At 39.7% G+C, this 25,038-nt stretch overlaps 1 protein-coding gene across 1 annotated transcript in view; it reads right to left on the minus strand.

The window, feature by feature from the left end:
* Positions 1–25,038, minus strand: part of CBL (Cbl proto-oncogene) — an 88,150-nt gene that overhangs the window by 9,353 nt on the left and 53,759 nt on the right. The window contains exons 4-15 of the mRNA XM_029207578.1: positions 24,728–24,884; positions 23,782–23,903; positions 23,307–23,444; positions 21,930–22,017; positions 20,980–21,111; positions 20,563–20,766; positions 14,099–14,230; positions 13,632–14,012; positions 11,794–11,888; positions 1,396–1,536; positions 917–1,017; positions 16–198 (exon numbers count right to left, since the gene is read on the minus strand). Of these exons, the coding sequence (XP_029063411.1) occupies positions 16–198; positions 917–1,017; positions 1,396–1,536; positions 11,794–11,888; positions 13,632–14,012; positions 14,099–14,230; positions 20,563–20,766; positions 20,980–21,111; positions 21,930–22,017; positions 23,307–23,444; positions 23,782–23,903; positions 24,728–24,884 (1,874 nt within the window). The remainder of the gene's footprint in view (positions 1–15; positions 199–916; positions 1,018–1,395; positions 1,537–11,793; positions 11,889–13,631; positions 14,013–14,098; positions 14,231–20,562; positions 20,767–20,979; positions 21,112–21,929; positions 22,018–23,306; positions 23,445–23,781; positions 23,904–24,727; positions 24,885–25,038) is intronic.

Below are 25,038 nucleotides of genomic sequence, written 5' to 3' on the forward strand. Positions count from 1 at the left end.
AGCCTGGAGACTCACTCGTTGTGGGATCACCTTCCAGAGACAGCCAGCCGAAAGAGGAGCTGGCGTTGGAGATGTCAGAGAGCGTGCGGCGGGCCAGCACTGCGGGCACAGGTGGCTTGGGGACATCGTACCCGTCATCTTCATTTTCTGATTCCTCAGGGCCAGTGTTGGCATGGGCTGCAGCCAAATTCCCTTCACCTAGAGAACAGTTTGTGCAGTTATCTTCTTTTTCCAACGTACTTCACCTTCTAACCTTTCAGTACGGGGGCATCCGTTCATTCAAACATATACAGAATCAAATGGTTACCGAATAACCACTAGGGGCCAAACACCCTGTGGCCCTGTGCGTAGAGATAAAAGAAACAGGGAAAATAAGATCTGCACCAATCCTGCAGCTCTACTTTTCTGAACATGTCAAAAGCTACCCTTGCCAAGGTTAACAGTCACTGATGTCCAAGACTCAAGCACCACTTTATAGCATTCATTCAACATTGTCATCTGCAGTTCACCTTGGAAGATCAGCCAAAGGGCCCTGTTGTGTGCACTGCCTTCTTGAACTTTCAACTTGGTAAGCTAGTTAGTATGGGAATTGAGTATTCACCACCCACACACACAAGAATTTCATCAGTGTTGAAAAGCAATGGGAATAAGAGGGAGCTAGCTCTCAGCACTGCCGATCCAGGCCATATAACACAAAGGCCTCCAGGCCCTAGAAGGATGAAAAACACAAAAGGAACTAGCTGTGTAAATGGGAAATAAAACAGAGGAGGTGGTTTTACTGCCATAGATCAAAGGTATTTTGCAAAGAAAATTATTTACGAATATTCCGCGTAGGTCAAGTTCTCATTGGCCAAACATTACAGGCTCATTCTTCCGGCACATCAATGATCGTTAAAGTAGCAGAACGACTACTCACCAAAGGTGCCGCTCTCTGTGACAGACGGTGCCGCCTGGGACTGAATATTATACATTGCTTCGTATGTACAACTATCGATCTGCTGGTTACAATCACAGGCTCTGGACCAGAAGGAAAGTGGCATAATGATCTTCAGAAACAGAACTCTGTTATCTGCAAACTTATTAAGATATACCTATTCACAACTTCTCTAGACCCTGATTCTATCAAGAATCTCCATTCTCCTCTTACCAGTATCACTAGTAAATATCAAAAGATTGACTCTTGTTACTACTAGTAGCTGTGTATGTTTTTGAAATTATTGTGATGTTGAAGAAACATTAAGTGGAATTGCTTACAGCTGCAAGAAGCTTAAAACATTAGAGGTTACACACATCTTTCTGCTTCATTTCTGGCTGGGTAATGCTATGTGCAGGCAGCAAGCCAAACAGGTGAGTTGGTGTCAACTGAATTCCCAAATAGGATTGTTGTGAACCTACCGTGAACTCTGGGTTGTCTCCAGAGGCCACTTCACTTCTGGCTTTTGAAGTCCCACAGGCCTAGAGGAAGGAGTCATATACTCTGTGTCCTCCTCACTTTCACACTGCTCCCCAGGTGGCGGTTTTGGCACAGGAAGAGGTCTGGAAGATGAAGAATAAAAAACAGAAAAAGAAAACAAAAAGAATGAACTGCTTTGCAACTATCTGAAATAATTTGAAAATCATTGTAGAAGAAATATATAACATCCTACGAGGTTCAAGATACTCCTGGTGAAAAACAGCATGTACAGCACGATTCCATACACACAAGACTGGCAATGAGCATGTCACATGTTGCTGATCACGGTCTGACTCTAGGTGGTAAGATTATGGATAACTTATTGCTTTAGCATCACTTATCTGTGTTTTCTAAATATTATTATAATTAACACATACTATTTTCATAAAGAGAAAAGGATCATTAAAAGGGTAATCCAAAAATTTTAATTCTTTTTGTTGATGATGTTAATAAAAATATACAATTGCACCTCTTACTCATTAAGCATTTTGGCAATACATACTTTAAACTATTCACATTCTTTTGTCACAGTAATTCTACCTTGGCTGCATCTCTGGCTATGTAAAAAGATGTTCACTGAAGCAAAGTTATTACAGTAAAAGCTTTTAAACAAAATAAATATACAACAACAGGGAATGATTAAATATATGATGTTACAGCCACATTACATAATAATATGCAATAATTAGAAGTGAGGATTTTGGGGACTTCCCTGGTGGCACAGTGGATAAGACTCTGCACTCCCAACGCAGGGGGCCCACGTTCAATCCCTGGTCAGAGAATTAGATCCCACATGTATGCCACAACTAAAGAGTCCGTGTGCCACCACTAAGGTGCCTGAAAGACGCAACTAAGGAGCTCTGGAGCTGCAACTAAGGAGCCCACCCGCCACAACGAAGGAGCCCACGTGCTGCAACTAAGGAGTCTGTGAGCTGCAACTAAGGAGCCTGCCTGCTGCAACTAAGACCCCATGCAACCAAATAAATAAATAAATATCAAAAAAAAAATAAAGTGAGGATTTTGAAGAACTTTTTAACTGATAGGAAGAAATGCCCAAGATATAATGCTAAGTTTAAAAAAAGGGAAAACATAAAACTACATCTTGATCTAAAACATATATACATTTTACATGTCTATAGCTATGGCCAAGTAACAAGCCACTGTCTAACCGTCTGCCTAGAACAGCTAGCTATAAAAGCAGGAAAATATGCAAAAGAAAGAAGGCATTGGAGAGCAACCAGGCAGCCAAGATTTGAGAGGCCAAGATTCCAGAGAAAAGGAGAATACACTACAGTAAGCCCCATATTAGGGGTTCTGAACTTGGGGTTTCAAGGTAGTTTCAAGAGACTGAGGAGAGAGGGATTGGAATTTGGGCCAAGGCACGAGGGGTCAAAAATCCTGGAGAAGGGAACAGTAGAGAAGTAGGTTTGAAATTCTGCCTGTAATTTTCCCCAGAGCTACTGTGAATCCTTAAACCACGTATGAGTGGGACTAGATTCTGAGAAACCAGGCAAAAAGTAGTAGTACTTTGGTTGTCTTGCCAAACTAGAGAGACAAAGTTGGAGGTAACAGACATGGCCTTTAAAATAATTATAATTTATATATTCCATTAAAACAGAGGATGGAGAATTTTATTAGAAAACTACAGAATAATTTTTTTTTTTAATTCACATGGAAATTCTAGGACCTAAAAACGCAGTATTTGTAAATACAATGGATGGATCCTGGGGCAGATTAGAAACTGCAAAACAGAAGATTAGGGAACTGAAATAGAGTAGAAACTATTCAGATTCAACTAAAGAGAGGAAAAAGAATGGAAAACACAAAAATGAGCGTAAGAGCTATATGAGGTGTGGTGAAAAGGTAGAACTTTCAGGTAACTGGAGTCACAGAGCGAGAGGAGAAAGAGGCTGCACTATTCAGTGTATTTTAAGAAACAGTGCACCCCTGAAACTGACACAACATTGTCAATCAATTATACTCCAATAAACATTTTTTAAAAAAGAAAAAAGAAATAGTGGCTGAGATTTCCTATGCTGAATTTTTCTTTCTTTCTTCTTCCTTTTCTTTTTTTTGGCCGCGCTGCCCGGCTTGTGGGATTTTACTTCCCGACCAGGGATTGAACCTGGGCCCTCGGCAGTGAAGGTGCAGAGTCCTAGCTACCAGACCGCCATGGAATTCCCAGTGGCTGAGATTTTCTAAAACTGATTAAAAACATCAAATGACAAAATCCATAAACTCTACAGACCTTAGAGGGATAAATATAAAGAAAACTACACAGACGCATTATAGTGAAACTGCTGGGGTCCAAAAACAAAAAGGTTTTATAAGTAGTCAGAAAAAGAATCATGCCCTTAAAGGGGCAACATTACGCTGATTTTCCAACAGAAACAATGAAAGTCAGAGGGCAGTGGGATGATATTTTTAAAGTGCTGAAAGAAAATAACTCCAGTTCAGAATACAGCTGACCTCTGAACAACATGTGCTTGAACTGCACAGGTCCACTTTTACCCAGATTTTTCCCCATTAATACATACTACAGTACTACACAAGCCACAGTTGGCTGATTCTGCAGATGCGAAACTATGGATACAGAGGGCCCACTGTAGTTATATCTGGATATTCCACTGCGGGGAGGGTCAGCGTCCCTAACCCCCAAGTTGTTCAAGGGTCAAGTGTACTATGTTTAGTGAAAATATCTTTAAAAAAATGAAAGTGAAATAAAAGATATTTTAAGTCAAGCAAAATTTGAGAGAATCCATTAATAGAAGATACACTAACACCCCCTCCTCTTTCTCTCCCCCCCACACCCTGTCTCTCTAAAGGAAGTTATTTGGGCAGAAGGAAAAAGATTCCAGGTGGAAGTGTGGTAAAGCAGGAAGAAATGAGGAGTGCTATAGTATAAATATGTGGGAAATTTAAATGTCCAGGAAGTGTTAAGAGGAACTGATTCAAAGTAGACTCTAATGAGTCAAAGGGATATGTTGGAATCCCTAAGGTAACTGTTAAAAGAGTATTAGGAGTGAAACGGTACAATAAAAAACACTCTAATCCCAAAGAAAGAAAGTAGAAAAAAATGAACACAGAAAAGATGGGGAAAATGGAGAAAACAGTAGGAACAAATATTCCAATTATTTTTAAACAAACAAACAAAAAATGCTAGACTGGATTTACGGGGGAAGAAAGCCAACAAGTATACACTACTTAAGAGAAACATACCTTCAATGAGGACACAGAAAAGTTGAAAGTAAAAGGATGGAAAAAGATCATGCAAACACTACAAGAGAGCTGATGTGGCCATTTTAATATAAGTAAAAACAGACTAAGGCTGGTTCGAAGCAGAATTAGAGAGTAAATGGAATAATCAAAACAATTATCATTTAGCTGATAATTCTAAATTTCTATGTATCCTAATTACATATACTAAATACATATACAATACAAACTGATAGACCTAAAGGAAAAAAGAGAAACCCACAATTATAGGGGGAGAATTTAACACACTCCTCTTGGTATTTGACAGAACATGTAGACTTAAAAAAAAAATCAGCAGGAAGATAGTATAGTTGAATACAATTAAAAAATGACACATACAGAATGCTGGGCCCAACAAGTGCAGAATATACATTTTTATAAAATGAAGGTAGTAATATGTATGGAATTTACCATAAACTAGTCAATAAAGGTCTCAACAAATATCACAAATTGAAATCACAGAGTATGGTTTCTGACCACACTGGAATGAAACTAGGAAGCAGTAACAGAAGAGGAAGCAGAAAATCTTCCAATGTTTGAAAATCAGGCAACACATAAATAACTGATGAGTCAAAGAAGAAATCACAAATGGAAAACCATATATTTTGAAGTGAATGATAATTAAAACAGGACATATCAAAATTTGTGGAATGCAGCTACAGCATCTGTTATGGACTGAATGTTTGTGTCCTCCCCAAAATTACTTTTGAGGCCCTAATCCCCAGTGTGGCTGTCTGTGAACATGGGGCCACATCTGAGGAAGTAACTAAGGTTAGACGAGGTCCTGAGGATGAGCCCCTGACTCAGTAGGATTGGTGTGCTTATAAGAAGAGACACCAGAGAGCTTGCTGTTGCTCTCTTTACCTCTCTGTGTGTGCATGTATCAAGGAAAGGCCATGTGAGGACGTACTGAGAAGGTTATGCAAGCATATAAGGCTGTAAAGGATTCCTCACGAGAAACCAAATATGCTGACATCCTGATCTTGGACTTCCAGCCTCCAGAACTATGAGAAAATTACATTCTGCTGCTTCAGCTGCCCAGTCTGTAGCTAGTATTTTGTTATGGCAGCCTGAGCAGATTAATGCAGCATGCATCTCATGGAGCTAGAAAAATAACAAATAAAACCTAAAGGAAGTTGGAAGAATAAAATAAAGAGGAGAAAGCAATGAAACAAAAAGCAGATACGGGCTTCCCTGGTGGCGCAGTGGTTGAGAGTCCGCCTGCCGATGCAGGGGACACGGGTTTGTGCCCCTGTCCGGGAAGATCCCACATGCCGCGGAGCGGCTGGGCCCGTGAGCCATGGCCGCTGAGCCTGCGCGTCTGGAGCCTGTGCTCCGCAACGGGAGAGGCCACAGCAGTGAGAGGCCCGCGTACCGCAAAAACAAACAAACAAAAAGCAGATACTCAACGAGGATTCTGGGAAGACGGTAGAAGTTGTCTGATGTAACTATTTTGGAACTCTAGAGTCTGTTGAAGGTTTGTAACTTCCAGGTGAAGACTGGGAGGCTAAACTGCTGTTAATTTCAGCTCTTAGCATAGTAGCAGCTACCCATTCTCAACCCTACCACATAGCAGGCAGCTGTGCAAATGTTCCTGGAGCAGCCTGCAAACAGCTTGCAGGAGCCAGGGTGGCAAAAAGGACTCAGCCCTCCAAATATTGGGAATCTGTGTTCTGATTGCTGATTGCTGCTCCTGTTCACAGAGGTGCTCACAAAGGGGCAGCAACCACTGTTGTTGCACCTCCCAGCATTGTTGTAAGCCCCTCCTGCTCTGGCTGAAGTGACTTCCATGAGATTTTAAAGGAAGATGTGGAGAAAATCAAGAAAATGATATGTGAATAAAATGGAAGTATCAATAGAGACAGAAAACCTAAGAAGAAACAAAAAAGAAATTCTGGAACTGAAAAGTACAAGTGAAATGAAAAAAAAAATTACTAGAGGGATTCAAAAGCAGATTTGAGCACCTAGAAGAAAGAATCAATTTAACTTGAAAGACAGAACGATGGAAATTATCAAGGCTGAGGAACAAACAGAAAGAAAAAGTATTGAAGAAAACTGAACAGAGCCCAAGGGAGCTGTTGGACATAACACCACCAAAGGACCAACATATACATTGTGGGAGTCCCAGGAGAGAGAGAGAGAAAGGGGCAGAGAATATCTGAAGAAATAAGGGCCAAAAACTTCCCAAAATGATTAATATAAACATCCAAGAAGTTCATTAGACTCCAAGGAAAAGGACCTCAAAGAGACCCACATTTTCAAAAGACAAAGATAAAGAAAGAAGCAAAACATCACGTACGAGGGATCCTCAATAAGATTATGAGCAGACTTCTCATCAGAAGTTTTAGAGGCCTGAAGAAAGTGGGCCGATATATTCAAAGCGCTAAAAGAAAAAAAAGCTGTCAACCAAGACTCCTACGCAGGCATACCTTGTTTTACTGCACTTCACAGATGGTGTTTTTTACAAATTGAAGATCTGTGGCAACCCTGTATCAAGCAAGTCTGCTGGCACCATTTTTCCAACAGCATTTGCTCACTTCAAGTCTCTGTGTCACACTTTGATAATTCTCAAAATATTTCAAGTTTTTTCATTATTATATTTGTTACAGTGATCTGTGATCAGTGATCTCTGATTTTACTACTGTAAAAATATTATGACTTGCTGAAGGCCTGGGTGACGGTTAGCATTTTTTAGCAATAAAGTATTTTTAAATTAAGGTATGTACATATATATTTTTAGACATAATGCTACTGCACACTTAAAACCACAATATCTCTAAGGTATGCCTGTATCTGGTAAAACTGTCTTTCAAAAGTGAGGGAGAGGGGCTTCCCTGGTGGCACAGTGGTTGAGAGTCCGCCTGCCGATGCAGGGGACACGGGTTTGTGCCCCGGTCCGAGAAGAGCCCACATGCCGCGGAGCGGCTGTGCCCGTGAACCATGGCCGCTGAGCCTGCGCGTCCCGAGCCTGTGCTCCGCAACGGGAGAGACCACAACAGTGAGAGGCCCATGTATCGCAAAAAAAAAAAAAAGGTGAGGGAGAAATCAAGACATTCCCAGATAACAAAAGCTGAGGGAGTACGTGACCACTAGACCTGCCCTGAAAGAAATGCTCAAGTGAGTCCGGCAGGGTGAAATGAAGACACTAGACAGTAATTTCTAGCTGTATGGAGAAATAAAGACTTTAATAAGGGTAAGTACATGGAGAATTATAAAAGCTAGTACTATTGTAACAATGGTTTGTAACTGCACCTTCTGGTTTTTTCCACATGATTTAAGACAGCAATACATTTAAAGAGAAAGTGTAAAAGCCACTATTACTGTAACTTTGGTTTGTAACTCCAAATCTCTTTTTCTGCATAATTTAGGAAACTAATGCATTTAAAAGAACTAGTTCATGAACTCGTTTAAAATAACTAGGGGCACACAATGTATAAAGATGTAATCTTGTGATCAACAACCAAAATGGGTGTGGTGGAGCTGTAAAGGAGAAGAGTTTTTGTATGCTATTGAAGTTAAGCCGGCATAAATTCAAATTATAGTGTTATAACTTTGGGATGTTAAATGTAATCCCTATGGTAACCACAAAGAAAATATCTATAGAATATACACAAAAGGAAATGCAAAAGGAACTTAAACATTTCACCACAAAAACCCAACTAAACACAGAAGACAGTAATGCAGGAAATAAGCAACAAAAAACTACAGGGCATACAGAAACCAAATAGTACAATGACAGAAGTCTCTCCTTATCAGTAATTGCTTTAAATATAAACGAGTTAAACTCTCCAATCAAAAGACAGAGACTGGCAGATTGGATTAAAACACATGATCCAATTATATGCTGTCTATAACAGACTCTGATATTATACTAATATCAGAAACAATAGACTTTAAATCAAAAAACGTTACAAGAGACAAAGAACATTATATACACTAGAAGATTTAAAACTTATAAACATTTATACACCGAATGACAGTAAAATATATGAAGTAAAACCTGAACTAAAGGGAGAAACAGACAGCTCTACAATAATAGCTGGAGATTTCAATACGCCACTCATAATAATGGACAGAAGAAGAGGACAGAAGATAAGTAAAGAAACAGAGGACTTGAGCTTCCCTGATGGCGCAGTAGTTAAAAATCCGCCTGCTAATGCAGGGGACACGGGTTCAAGCCCTGGTCCAGGAAGATCCCACATGCAGTGGAGCAACTAAGTCTGTGCACCACAACTACTGAGCCTGCACTCTAGAGCCTGTGTGCCACAACTACTGAAGCCTGTGTGCCTAGAGCCCATGCTCCACAACAAGAGAAGCCACCGCAATGAGAAGCATGCACACTGCAATGAAGAGTAGCCGCCGCTCACCGAAACTAGAGGAAGCCTGTGCACAGCAACGACAACCCAATGCAGCCAAAAATAAACAAACAAAATAAATTAGAAAAAAAAAATCTGAATAGACCTATAACTAGTAAGGAGATTGAATCAGTAATCAAAAAATCTCCCAACAACAACAAAAAAAGCCCTAGACCTGACAGCTTCACTGGTGAATTCTACCAAACATTTAATGACAAACTAATACCAAATCTTCTCAAACTTCTCCAAAATTGAAGAGGGAACCCATCCCATGAGGCCAGCATAACCATGATACAAAGCCAGACAAAGACATTACAAGAAAAGAAAACTACAGACCAATATCCCTTATGAACACTGATGCAAAAGTCCTCAACAGAATGCTAGCAAAAAGAATTCAGCAGCATATTAAAAAGTTTATATACAATGAATTACCAAGTGGGATTTATACCTAGAATACAAGAATGGTTAAATATATGAAAACTGATCAATATAATACACCACATCAACAAAGAAAAAAATACCACATGATCATCTCATTGATGCAGAAAAAGCATCTGAAAAAACTTAACACCCTTTTACGATAAAAATACTCAACAAAATAGACAGAAGGAATGTACCTCAACATAGTAAAAGCCATATATGGAAAACCCATAGCCAACACCATACTCAATGGTGAAAGACTGAAAGCTTTTCGTGTAAGATCAGAAACAAGGCAAGGATGCCCACTTTAACCATTTCTGTTCAGCATAGTACTGGAAGTTCTAGCCAAATCAATTACGCAAGAAAAAGAAATAAAAGGCATCCAAATTGGAAAGGAAGAAGTAAAATTATCTCCGTTTTTTCAGATGATGTGATCTTATATGTAGAATACCCTAAAGACTCAACAAAAAAGCTGTTAGAACTAATAAATCAACTCAGCGAGGTAGCAGGATACAAAGTCAACACACAAAAATCAGTTGCATTTCTATACATGAACAATAAACAACTTGGAAACGAAATTTCAGAAACAATTCCATTCGTAATGGCATCAAAAAGAAGAAAATACTTAGGAATTAACTTAACCAAAGAGGTGAAAGACTTGTACAATAAAAATTACAGGGCTTCCTTGGTGGCGCAGTGGTTAAGAATCCGCCTGCCAATGCAGGGGACACGGGTTTGAGCCCTGGTCTGGGAAGATCCCACATGCTGCGGAGCAACTAAGCCCGTGGGCCACAACTACTGAGCCTGTGCTCTAGAGCCTGTGATCCACAACTTCTGAGCCAACGTGCCACAACTACTGAAGCCTGTGCGCCTAGAGCCGGTGCTCCGCAACCAAAGAAGCCACCGCAGTAAGAAGCCCGTGCACCGCAACGAAGAGTAGCCCTCGCTCGCCGCAACTAGAGAAAGCCCGTGTGCAGCAACAAAGACCCAGTGCAGCCAAAAATAAATAAGTAAAATAAATAAATTTTTTTTAAAAATTACTAAACACCACTGAAAGAGATTAAAGAAGACAAATAAACAGAAACACATTCCATGTTCATAGATTGGAAGACTTAATATTGTTAAGATGTTAGTACTACCCAAAGTGACCTACATATTAAATGCAATCCCTATCAAAATCCCAGTGACATTTTTTGCACAAATAGAAAAACTCCAGACTTCCCTGGCAGTCCAGTAGGTAAGACTCTGCCTTCTAATGCAGTGGGTGTGGGTTCAATCCCTGGTTAGGGAGCTAAGATCCCACATGCCTCACGGCCAAAAAAAAAAAAACAAAACAAACCCCAAAACATAAAACAGAAGCAATACTGTAACAAATTCAATAGACTTTAAAAATGGTCCAGGGACTTCCCTGGTGGTGCAGTGGTTAAGTATCACCTGCCAATGCAGGGGACATGGGTTTGAGCCCTGGTCTGGAAAGATCCCACATGCGGCGGAGCAACTAAGCCCGTGCGCCACAACTACTGAGCCTGCGCTCTAGAGCCCGTGAGCCGCAACTACTGAAGCCCACGCGCCTACAGCCCGAGCTCCACAACAAGAGAAGCCACCGCAATGAGAAGCCCGCGCCCCACAACGAAGAATAGCCCCCACTCGCAGCAACTAGAGAAAGCCTGCACGCAGCAATGAAGACCCAATGCAGCCAAAAATAAATAAATTAAATAAAATAAATTAAAAAAAAAAAAGAGTGTGGTGTTGGCATAAAGACAGACATATAGACTGATGGAATAGAGTGGAAAGCCTAGAAGTATCAACAAATCCTCACATATATGGTCAAATGATTGCTGCCGACCTTTTAGCTGTTTTTTGTTTTTGGCCACACCGCGAAAGTGTCCCGGTTGGCTTTTTTAAAAATTTCTTTTAGGGACCTCCCTGGTGGTCCAGGGGTTAAGACTCCATGCTTCCAATGCTGGAGGCCCGGGTTCAATCCCTGGTCAGGGAACTAAATCCCATGTGCTGCAACTAAGACCCAGTGCAGCCAAATAAATTAATATTTAAAAAACAAAACCCAACAAAAATTGCTTCTTTGAAAAGATTAATAAAATTGATGAGCCCCAGCAAGACTGATCTATGTACATATACACAGAGAAAATAATGGAAAGAAACAGTCCAAAACATGATAATTTTTACATAATGGAAATACAGGTCAATTTTAATTTTCTTCTTTATACTCTTCTGGGTTTTCTAAATTTTCTATAAATAAGTTGTTTAAAAGTATCAACTCTACTGTATGAAATATAATTTTAGTAAACTTACCTGGCAGCCAGAGAATAAATGGCATTGGCAGATGCAGAAGGTTTGATTTTGGGATGCTCACACTCTGGACCTGCTAACGGGCTGCTATTCGTATTCTGGAAAGAAAAGTGTTAAAAAAAAAAAAGAACCTTCTTAATACAGCTAAGTATCTCCTCTTACTTATTTAATCTATTCAAAATAACAAGAACAATCATACAGACACAGACCTCTCCCCCAATGCCATGCTTAAGGATTATTATGTGTGACAAAAGTATAGTTGAAAGTTCAAATGTAAGGGTTAGGGAGACAGTTCTAGGAAATGGGTTTTTTTTTGTTTGTTTTAATTCTAGAAAGATTTGAGGAAACTGGCTGTCTGCACAAATACCATTCTAGCTTAAAAAATCTATACATCTTTGATGCCACCAGAAAGTCAAACCTAATCCACTCTCACTAATTAGACTGCCTATCACATAAATGCCACTTAAATGCTAAGTTACCCTCCCCTTTCCCTTTCAACGAAGAAATACATAGTTCATTTAAGGACCACAGGATTTCTTAACTTCACCCTCCAATTCCATCTTTTTCTTGGATTTCTAACTACCTACTGGACAATTCTTCCTTCAATGGCTCATCTCAAATTCAACATGTCTGTCGCTAGTTAGCCAGGTTCAAAACCTCTGGGGTGTGTGCATGTGTATATGTGTGTGTATGCGATTTTTCATCCTTTTTTCCACCCACTGACTGCTTTCAAGCCTTTCTGGGTCTTTGTTTCATGCTCCCTAAAGTCTCGACCTAAACCAGCTCCCCCTCCTGCTCCTAGACCAGGATTCTTCCCCTTGTTTACCCAGTACCTGCTATATGAGATCCCTTTGTTATTCCTCAAATAGACTCTCCCAAACTCACTTGCTTTTCCCTCATCCCCCGTTGCTCCAGGTCACTCCCCACACTACTCCAGGTCTTTGCTCAGAATTGTACCCCATCCCTACATGTACCTGCCCCATCCCAACTTTCCCTATACCCTCCCTGTTTTTACCCTATTTTTCTCCACAGCATTCGTCGGCATCCACTATCTTACATGTTTTGTAACGTATCTTGTTCGTTTTCCATCTTTCCTCCAGTGGAATGTTAACTTTGTGAGGGCAAACTTTTTTGCTCAGTGCATAAACGAACCAACAAAAGAAGGAATATACCTCTCCCACCCCCCCTTCTGGACCCATTATCTCATGCTTATCCAATGGACTGCTAACCTCCCTTTTTTCAATCTATTCTCTTTCCAATCCATCCTGCATACTATTCCTAGATTCCTCTCTTTAAACCATCATTTTGGTCACGTCACTCCACTAATTTAATCTTCACGTCCTCTTCATTTGTACCAAATAAATTCCAATTCTTTTGGGAGGGGGTATACAAAGTGCTCTAATCTAGCAGTAATGCTCCTTTCTAGCCCCTTTTCCTACTCTGATATCCAAAATTTCTGTTTTTCTCAAATTAAACTACTTCTTATCCCACAATACATCTTGAGCATTTCTGTCATTGTAGGTCTATTTTAAAACTGTATCCACTTTGGAAAGAATACTTCAAATTCAGATGCCACTCTTTCCATAAGCCCTCATGATTGCTCTATCTAGAAATAATCTCTCCTTTCTTTAAAACTGAACTGTTTTCTATTTATACTACTCATGGCATACACACCCAGAAACACGTTTATTGCATTAACAAACATATTAACATACACTTCTTGAGGGTAGGGATTAGTATTATCCTTGAATCCTGTACAAAACATACCACAGAACTGACCCATTCAATGTCATCCACGAATGTTTGTTATTAAGATAAATAATTTCAAAATCAGGACTCACCATGGAGGTATCCAGACTGAATGTGCTTCCAAGCCTAGGCACATCGGTTCTGGGTTCCATTTGTGAGGGCAAGGAAAATGGAAGTGAGTGCCGGTTGGTTAATTCTCTCCCTGTCCAGGGGTCACTAGGGTTTGGCGCAGCTACTGGTACTTTGGGGATTGGCCGAGGCAGCCATGATGCTTCTCCAGCGCGGCCAGAGGGGACAGGGGGCAGTTTGTCTCTGGATGGACAGTCGCCTGGTGTACAGGGCAAGGGGCGTCTCTGAGGCCGTGTTTCTGCTCCACCAGAATATGGCCGGTCTGGAGGGGGTGGTGGTGGAAGATCTCGAAGAGTGGGAGGTATTGGTAATGGTTTGTCCTTATGAAGGGAGCCAGAAGGAGCCTGTGGAAGCATGATGGAAGCAATCAATCAAACCCCACTAATACACAACAAAGAATCAGAAAATGTAGAAATGGATAATGCTTTACCTTAGAAGCAGTTCCAAGACCAGAAGCACTTGAAGGAATAGATATTCGCTGTTGTAGAAGGTCAAGCCGTGGTGGCACTGGGGGAAGGGAAGCTTGTGGGGCCATGGAGAATGGAGAAGGAGGTCGTTCCACCTAACACAAAAAAAATTTCCTAATAGGTTATTCTTGTCTGGAGGAATGGCATCTCTCAACTCCTCTGAAAGATGTACACAACAAGTACTACATGAACACAGAATACACCAATGAGCCTGACTTTGGCTTAAGGTAGCGCTTCCTGAATTATTTCTATGTCACCAGAAGAGGGCGCTCTCAATCACGGAAATACCATGCAGATGCAAGCTACAAGCAAAATGTAATATCTAGAAAAGGCTGTGCTACATGAAAAGCTTCCTAGCTTATAATTTTAGAAAACTTTACAATTTCCCATATTTTCCTCTTCAGAAAAAGAAAAAATCTTTCCAAGATTAAAAACAGAAAACCATATTAAAGAAAGGGGCATACATTAACCTCTCAACAAATCACCTAGGAAAATAATGATTAAGGGGCAGAATGAGGAAAGAAATCAAAGTTAATAAATTCTCCATGGGTTATTGTGATTAAAAGAAAAAAAGAGATTTTTACGAGAAAATGATCAATGGTATTACTAAAAAGCATCTTTCGTTCTTCCAAAGAAATGCTATTTCAATTCAGTAATTAAAAGGGATAATTTTTTTGTCAATTTGTATTCTAAAAACCGAGGTGTCAAATCAAAAGAAACAAATAAATGTATAACCTTTTCCATTTCCCTGCCTACAGCAGGGTGATGGGTAGCTGATAAGCTCGTCCAAGTAAGCTGTCAAGAGATATACAAGAATTTATACAAAACACTAATTCACATTTGCATTCCCTAGAAGCAAAACAGATGGAAAATAGGCAAATATGTATTACAAGCACTCATGTAAGGTGACAGAGAAACAACCATCCCCATACTGAGTCCCATCATTAATGCTGGGAGGTGAATGAGGGGAAAAAAGCCTGCATCTTCAGCTGCGTGCTTTTACTCGTGCCTCAGAGAACGGGCTCCATGTCAGTGCAGCGTGAGCAGCTGAACACCTCAAGGGTTAAGGAAGTGAAAAGTTATCAGTCAAACTAACTCTCACTTCATCATCAATACCTAGTCACTGTATCTTGTTGATTTTCCCATAAAATAATCCCATATCTATATCTTCCTTTTCATTCTACTTAACCAGCCTCAGACCTGATTTATTAAAACCCCCTTCCAGGGGTTCTCCCAACTTCTAGATTCTTATCTCACCAAATCATTTTGCTCACCATTACCAGCTTAACCATCCTTAAATACTCACTAGTTCAAAACCCATCCATCAGTAACTTCCACTTTCCCATGTCACAAAATGTCACTTTCCTGCCTCGCTTTCTCAAGTGTAATTTGGTCTCCCTAACCAACAGCATTTTCCATAATGCCCTGTGTTGGAATTCCTACCTCCCTAACTTTGTTCAAGTTGTTTCTCAATTTGGAAGGCCCTCTCTGCCTATTTTGATCCCTCCCACCATCCATCCCTCCTTCTCATTCCTAAAGGGCAGAGGATTGAGTTAATCATATTCTTCAATTCATGTTTCAATATCATAACCGACCCATGAGATGTTCTTTTATCTCAACATACAACAAAGTTCCAGAAAAGGATAAAAGCACATACGGGGACGAAATTATCAAAGAAATAATACAAGAATATTTCTAAGACCTAAGGGACATAAATATCCATATAGAAAGCGTTCACTGCATAGCTAGCCCAAAGAAAGAAAAGAAAACTAATAACCAATCAACCAACCAACAAAACACTTAAATTTTCAGGGAATCAAGGATAAGGAAAATATCCTAAAGGCTTCTGAGGATAGAGGGAAAGGCGGTACTAAAGAGAAAAAATACACTAGAAACTAGAAGTCACTGAGGCTGTAACAATTCATAGAGCTAAATTTTTTTTTCAACCTAGAATTCTGTACCTAGTCAGTTTGAGGGTTGAATAGAGACACTTTAAGATATCAAACGTCTCAAAAATTTCACCTCTCACCTTTTCACAGAAAGCTATTTTGAGAGCATACTCCACCTAAACAAGGAAGTTAAAGCAAGAAACATAAAAACATGGGAGTTAAGAAATAGGCACTCCAACACAAAGAAGAGGCAATGAAGTCCCACGATGATGGTGAGGGGAGACACCTCAGGGTGACATGGAATGCAGCACACCCAGCGAAAAACCAGTCCAGACTGGAGCCAAAACATGGCAGGCTCCCATATATTAGTATACTATATTACATAATACCTACTATATTAATATGCTAATAGAATTTACTCCACAGAAAATCATATCAAGAGGATGTTTGGTAAGACGTGGTAGTGACAGGTACAAACTGAACACTAAGGAAATAAAAGCAAATCAATTATTTCAGAAAAGCAGAAGGTTGTAAAAGAAAGCAAAAGTAATTATCAACACATTATAGTATATTACTTGATACAAAAGGGAGCAAAAATCACTTAAACACTGAATACTGACAGAACCAAAAAACATTCAAATTAACTATAGTCGGAAGATAGGGAGTAGGAAGGAGGGAAATAAGACATTTAAATCCTTTTCTAAACAGATGACTAATATTGCAGAATCAAGAGAAAGCAGTATAGTATATGGTTAAGGAACAGCTTTAAGAACCGAAAAATCTGAATGGGACACAGGAGTTAGAGGGGGTAGAAGCAGGGAACTGACATTTCTGTAAGCCTTTTAGCAATTCTTTTAAACTTAAAAAAAAAAAAATCCAAGTGCACTGATCACATGGAATTTTTTAAAAAGTAGATTCACTATTTTAAAAACAAATCAGGGACTTGCCTGGTGGCACAGTGGTTAAGAATCCGCCTGCCAATGTAGGGGACACGGGTTTGAGCCCTGGCCCGGGAAGATCCCACATGCCGCGGAGCAACTAAGCCTGTGTGCCACAACTACTGAGCCTGTGCTCTAGAGCCCACGAGCCACAACTACTGAGCCCACGTGCTGCAACTACTGAAGCCCGTGTGCCTAGAGCCCATGCTCTGCAGCAAGAGAAGCCACCGCAATGAGAAGCCCGCGCACCGCAACAAAGAGTAGCCCCCACTCGCCGCAACTAGAGAAAGTCTGTGCACTGCAAGGAAGACCCGATGCAGCCAAAAATAATTAAAAACAAAAAAATCAAAACGAAACAAACAGCAAAAAGCAACAACAAGCTACTAGGATATGACGAAACAGACACTCTCATAGTCTCATATACTTTGGGAGTGACTTTAGGACAAAAAATTGGGAACAAATTTTAATGTCTATCCAAAAAAAGTTAAGATATTTTTATTCCAGTATTTTATTCATACAAAGTAGATAATGAACTATAAGGTACAAAGAATAACAAAAGATGAAACACCCACGTAGAACCTACCATTCAGCTAAGAAATGAAACACCATGGCTTTCTGAAATTCCCATGTGTCCCACCACTAATTATATCCCTCTCCTCTCTCAAAGAGTTTAAATGGACATACTCTAATCTAGCAATTCCACTATTAGAAATTTACCCTACAGACAGACTTGCAAAAGAATGTCCATATGTGTAAGCCTGGAAACAACAGGAATGTCCATTAAGAAGAGACTAAATGAATTACAGAATAGCCAAGTGCAAAACAAAATATGAAGCTGTTTGTTTTTCTACTTGAATTTTGACAGTATGCATTTATTTATTTGCGGTACGTGGGCCTCCCACTGCTGTGGCCTCTCCCGCTGCGGAGCACAGGCTCCGGACGCGCAGGCTCAGCAGCCATGGCCCACGGGCCCAGCTGCTCTGCGGCATGTGGGATCCTCCCGGACCAGGGCACGAACCCGCGTCCCCTGCATCGGCAGGCGGACTCCCAACCACTGCGCCACCAGGGAAGCCCTACAGTATGCATCTATCACTTTTATTTAAATGAGTAAGTTTAATCTCATTTATATATATTAGCTACAGAAAAAACTGTTAATTTTCTTCTTTCCTCTAAAGTCCTACAGCACTTAGACTGTGTACCCAACAATTTAGAATAATGTGCACTGTCTGGCTTGTATTAAATAGTGTTTCACCTGTATATATATTCTCTTCCCAAATAAAACTACTATCTCCTTTTGGGCCTTTGTCTTAGGTTTCTTATCCCATATAGCACTCAAGAGAGCTACTTAACTAGCACAACAAACAGCTTGCAAAAGTAATATGTGTTAACTGTGAAAAACTCAAACATACCATAAAATGAAAGTCCTCTGATCCTGTAGCCTCAGAAATAATAGTAATGTGATGTGTAGTCATCCAATTCTCCCCCCATGCATGTTAAAATAATTCTTTTGTAACTAAATAATTTTAACAGAAATAAGGTGATATTATATATAATATACAGTTGTTTTTTTAATTTAATACACATTGACAGCTTTCCACTTAAGTATATGTAAACTGAGTTCACTTTGCAGAGCATTCTGTTATATGGACTGTAGTAGACAGAATAATGATCACGGTCCCCTCTCCCACAGGAAGATGTTCATGCCCTAAAACCCAGAATCTGCGACTCTGTTATCTTACTTGGCAAAAGGAACCTTGCTAATGTGATTAAGGGTACAGATCTTGAGATAGGGGAATTATCCTGGATTATCCAAGTGGGCCCAATCTAATCACATGAGTCCTTAAAAGTTGAGAACCTTCATGACTGAAGGAGGAGGAAAGGAGTCCAGGAGCCAAAGAATGTAGCTGGCCCCTAAAAAATACCGTCAGCTGACAACCAGCAAGGAAACGGGGATCTTAATTCTACGACTGGCAAGGAACTGAATTCTGCCAAACCCACGTGAGTAAGGAAGGCCGACTGTATACATTGCACTGTGCCACTTTACATAAGGGACTTGGGCATCTGCAGATTTTTTTATCTGCTGGGACTCCAGGACCCAATCCCCTGCGGATACTTTCTTTTGGTTTTTTTTTGGCCACACCACGTGGCATGCAGGATCTTAGTTCCCCGGCAAGGGATTGAACAGGTGCCCCCTGCAGCAGAAGCGTGGAGCCCTAACCACTGGACAGCCAGGGAACTCCCAGGAAATACTTTTAATATAATATTACAAGGTGATAAGTTCTATGGCAGACATATTCATAGCATCCCAGAAACGCTTGGCCAGACCTAGATTATTTGTGGGTCTTGGGCATGGGGGAAACAGGGTAGAGTATGGAAAGGTTTCCTAGGAAATGAAAACTGAGCTAAATTACATAGAAACTATCAAGACAAAAGCACGGAGAAATTTTTAGTGGTTCAGTCTTGCTGGATTACAAAATACAAAGTGGAAAGGATTACCAGGGCAAACTGCCTAGAAAAGAGAATGGACTTATTAATCCATTAAGTAATGAAAAGTCATTAAAGAGTGTGAGGCAAAGGAATAAGGTAGTCAAGGTATGTGCTGTAGATCAATGACTCTGGAAGCGGGGCGAACAGATGATTGTAAGAGCCTGAAATAAGGCAGTGACACTGAGGACAGAAAGGAAAAGATACACTGGATACAATCACTTAAGAGATGGAATCCATCCTTTCAATATTTATTGAGCACCTACTATGTGCCAGGCAGTCAGGTGCTGGTATAAAAGAAAGCTTCTTTTGTACAAAAAAATGCCTCCTATGAAGTTATAACAGTCCAAACTAGAGAACTGACAACATATTAGAACCTCTGTTTGCCCTATATTTATTAAAATCTTCAATGACTGCCTTACTTCTAATTAGTGAATAAATCCCTGTTTTACCCTACCACTGACGTAACAGAACTTGTTCACATACTTTCTTAGCCTTTATCTTTCCCATCTTTACTAGGACCTTTCTAGTTTTAGTTTCTGTATGGTACCTCCTATTACCCTCCAATCACTGTAGTTGCCATTTATTTGGTTAACGGTGCCTGATTTCTCCCGCCCAAACCTAACTTTCCAATGCCAAGACTCCGTTAGAAAAATAGACAAGGAGAAAATATTCTGTTCACAGTAGCAAAATGGGTCCAATTCTTTTACTCACCCCTCATTTTCTCTACCAAGCTATCTGAATAGAGCCCAGTTCTAGCATACAGACAATAAGACCATGGGCCTTGAAGCCGGAATGTCTGGCCACAGATTCTGGTTCGACTTACTAGCTGTGTGACCTTCAGCAAATTCCTTAACCTCACTGTGCCTTGGTTTCTCCCGCTGCTAAATGAGGATAACAGTAATATCTACTCATAGGGTTACATGAATATGTTATCAGTATAAAATTATGAGTTAAAATAAGTAAAGTACTTAGCATCATTTTTTCTCACACAGTATACGTTCAATAAATATTAGCTATTGTTACTCCTTGTATTTTGGATGTCATTACGTGCTCTATTGCTTTAGGACACAACTGATAATGGATTTTGCCACAGTCTCTTAAACTGAAGCTTACCTTGGCACCAGCCAATTCCTTCATCATGAAGAGAGGATCATCAGCTCGTTCATCGTCATCATCCTCGTAATTTGGGGAGGGAGCTCCCTCTGCTCCTTGCCTCAGCAGGCTGCCACTTCCTCTAGGATCAAAGGGATCGACCACAATGGGCTCAGTACCTTTAATTTCACATCGGCAGAAGGGACAGCCCTGGCCTTCTGATTCCTGCAAAGGAAACAGGAGATGGTAACAGACACATCTGAAAGTTCTTAAAATATTCGTCCACTAAAAATACATTTCCTAGAAACGAAAAAAGAATCAAAAGTTTAGAACCTACCCCACAAACCAGGCCATTCTTTATATCCGTAAAGGATATATAATCCCCAATTCTTCATTGTCATTACTTAGCTGAGAAAAAAGCATGGCTTGGATCCATACCTGCCAGGATGTTAGACAGGATGTGCACATGAGGTGTCCACAGGGCTCAATCTTTACATCTTTATCATTTTCAGCACATATTTTACACAGTTGGAATGTGGAGCCCATCTCACAGTATAATTCATATTGTTCCTTTGATTAAAAAGAAATTAAGAGATTATTCAGGCTATTGCAAATATTTGTTGAATGAATGACTGCAACTGTAAATGCTAAAAACAGGAAAATTGAAAACTGTTACTTTTAATACTAATTTTGCTTGTATGAAAGTGTCACAACAGTGTTCAATTAAAACAGAAAGCACCTAGTCTTGCTCCTTTTTTTTTTTTTTTTGGCCGCACCCTGCAGCATGTGGGGTCTTAGTTCCCAGACCAGGGATCGAATCTGTGCCCCCTGCAATGGAAGCACGGAGTCTTAACCACTGGACCACCAGAGAAGTCCTTTGGCCCTATTTTAAGAAGCACAGTTTAAAAAGAAACCACACAGGACTTTCCTGGTCTCTCAGTGGTTAAGAATCTGCCTGCCAATGCAGGGGACACAGGTTCGAGCCCTGGCCCGGGAAAATCCCACATGCCGTGGAGCAACTAAGCCCGTGCGCCACAACTACTGAGCCTATGCTCTAGAGTCAGCAAGCCACAACTACTGAAGCCCGCATGCCTAGAGCCCGTGCTCTGCAACCAAGAGAAGCCACTGCAATGAGAAGCCCGCGCACAGCAACGAGGAGTAGCCCCCACTCGCTGCAACAAAGACCCAACGCAGCCAAAAAAAATTAAAATAAATAAATTTATTTAAAAAAAGGAAAAGAAGCCACACACACCTAAATTCACTAATCTAGTCAATGGTTTAAAATTTACGTGTTCCGATCACTTAATATAATTCTATTGTCAGTTCTGTAAAGTATTATACAAAAGCTTGGCTCTGGTAATATGGTTATAATTTAAAACAAAGTTCACCTGGGTCACTTTGATGTGGTCTTGGGGAGTTGGTTCACATAAGCCTGTCAGGTCTGGATTCTGATTCCGTCCATCAGGAAACAAATAGCTATAAAAAGAGTAACCAATCTTGGGGTTCTACTGAAGCCAATTTATCATTTCTTACTAATACAGACAAATGTTATCTAGGAATTCTCTCATTCTAAAAGGGCAATTTTGCATAAGTGCAAAGATAGATTTTACTAGTACTTCAAAAAAATTAAATAACACAGATCAGTTCCAAGAAGATACTCTCCAAACACTGATATTCTTTCTCTATTTTAATCAAGGGGTTGACAAACTTTTTTGTAAAGTACCAGAGAGTAAATATTTCAGGCTGTGCGAGCCGCATAAGTCTGTGCCACATATTCTTCTTTGGTTGTTTTTTTAACAACACTTTAAAAAGGAAAAACTATCTCAGATGCAGGCTGTACCAAAACACCTAGTCTGTGGGCCGCAGTTTACCAACTCTTATTTTAATCTGTGGATGGCCACAAAGTGTAAATTCTTAATTTAAATGACATTTGCTTTGACCAAAGACCTGAAATACCTTTGTTTACAGATTTAACACAGAGAGACACTAATTTAAAGACTGGACCACCAGAGAAGTCTGTTAATTTAAAAGAAATGTAACAAGAAGCAAATTAAGCCACCGAGATCAACTACCAGGAAGCTTCTGGCATCAAACTGCTCTGACGTTTGGGGAAGTGCCCCTTCCAGCTCCAGTGTTACTGTAGAAGACGATGCATAATGGAAAATGGATTTTCCTCATCACTTTAAAACACAAGTCGTTTTCTGATACCTGGTCAACTGTTAGTATTTTTAGTGCTTACCAACTGATAATCAATTTGAATTCCAAAAGGAATAGCAATTCTGGAATAAATAAGAACTTAGTCATAAATATTAGCAGAGGTTACTAAAGCCCATAGCCTGAAGAAATGCTGCTGAATCAAAACGAAGTTAGGATGAAGGCTGATGAAGGCCACTGAGCGTGCTGCCATCAGGAACATCTAATCATTCTAATGTTGGCTAGTCAAATAACAGGTAACGTTTTCTGCTAATTGGTATATTTTAAAATCTAGTATAGATTTGAAAATAAATTAACATTTAGAAAAAAAGAAAGATAAAATTTACTCAAGGTAACAAGTGAAGTAGTAGAGAAAAATAATTTCACTCAAGGAATCCTTCCAAAATAAAAACCAAAGTCCTACTGAACCTGAAAATCCAAACAATATAACCTGTCAGTACGTGTCCTGAATCTTTATCTGTAGAAGAAACCTGGAATAAAGTCATTAATGATGCAGTTTTACAGCCCCTAAGTTCCTAGACTCTAGCAGATGGTAAACAGTATGTACTTACAAGCCTTCCCTGAAGCCATCAATCAGCGCTTGGAAGAGAGGTTTATTGTGAGGGATTGTCTGGAGAATGTTCCCATCAGCAGTGACATACCCAATAGCCCACTGACCCAGACGAGTACAGCTCAGCCGGAAAATGTAACTGAGAACAGAGAGAAACAAAATCTTTAATATACATACTTGCATTAGGGTGGAAAGACAAGACAGAGACAAAAATCAAAAGGACCATCAATAATAGATTCTTTAATGGCTTCAGACCAAAATCAAAAGACATATAAGCTCAATTCTTAAGTGGCTTGAAAGCATTTATCAAATCATAGTATCTGAATATGTCAATTCCTCTGATAAACAGACATCAATCCTGCCGCAGAAATGTGGTCACTGGGGAACTAGTAAAAGATCATGTTTCCTCTATTTCAGCAAAGGTCACAGGAGAATAAAATTCAGGTGAATAAACCTCTTTGCTTCATTGCACTGACCTGCCAGGTTTGTGAATGAATTTCTGGAGCCGAGCTTTCACTTCATCATATGTCAGGAAAGCCATGTAACCAGGATGAGTTACAGCAAGACTGTTCCAGTTCCTGAGCAAAGAAGACCAGGGCTAAGGAAACAAGAGATCAATCAGACCATTTGGCTCAAGACATACAACCAGCCTCAGAGCAATGAAGAACAAAAGGAAAAACAACCTGAATTCTCAATTATAAATTCTCCATTTAGTGTCACATATTTTCAATCATGTTGTTACTTTAAGGGAAGACAAACATGTTTGGGAAATAAGAACTCTGAAAAGCTAGGAAGGAAATTACACATGCTTATAGGGAGAAACTTAACTATACAAAATGAAATTCAGAAAATTTCCAAGCAGCTCTAACCAACAGTAGTGAGGCTAAACAACAAACAAAAACAGAGAAACAGGGCAAGGCCTAGATGTGCAAGTAAGAAGTTTCAAATAAAGGTTTACACAAGGTGGCATATACACCCATTGTTTTTAGAAAAAGAAAGAAGTGAGTTCTTTGTGGAGCATCAATGCATCTCAATATTAACAATCAAGAATTTCAATACCATAGGAGAAAAAGCTGGAAACATACATAAATGTTCAATAACAGAACTCACTAAATATATTATACCCATCTTTAGGATGTTCTACAACCATTAAAATGATGCAAAGAAGAATATTTAATAATAGAGAAAGATTATAAATGTGAGGGGAATAAAGCAGATTATATAGTTATTCTTTTTACAAAAAAAAATTGTATATATAAAATAGAGTAGTTTTAACCTTTTTTTTTTTGGCTATAGTTTCTAGAATGAATAAAAATATTTTCATAATAGGCAAAATCCCAAATGTCCAAATGTTATTTTTTAAAAAGGTTTCTCTTCAGAAAAATAGCAATAACTAGTTTAGCCAACGTTTTAGTATCCTACCTGAAAGAGTCGTGTAAAGATGTCGAATTCAAACACTGAAATATAATCATTGCAGGTCAGATCAATAGTGGATTTCAGAGCCATGGCCTCCAGCCCAGAACTGATGGGATGTACTTCATGAAGGGCCTGTCTGAAGCTCTTCCAAGGTACTATTGTCCTAGGATGAGAGTGGGGGTAGGAGAGAAGGCAGAGTGAGATAACAGATAATTTCAGGCATTGCTACATTCAAAAAAAAGAGAGCCACATTAAGCTCTCAATATCAATTTCAATTTTCTTAAAGAAGCTGAACTATATTTTACATTGAGAACAGA

This window comes from Monodon monoceros, unplaced genomic scaffold, assembly GCF_005190385.1.
Source record: "Monodon monoceros isolate NGI ecotype Baffin Bay Population unplaced genomic scaffold, NGI_Narwhal_1 Super_Scaffold_7, whole genome shotgun sequence".
Lineage (NCBI taxonomy): Eukaryota > Metazoa > Chordata > Mammalia > Artiodactyla > Monodontidae > Monodon > Monodon monoceros.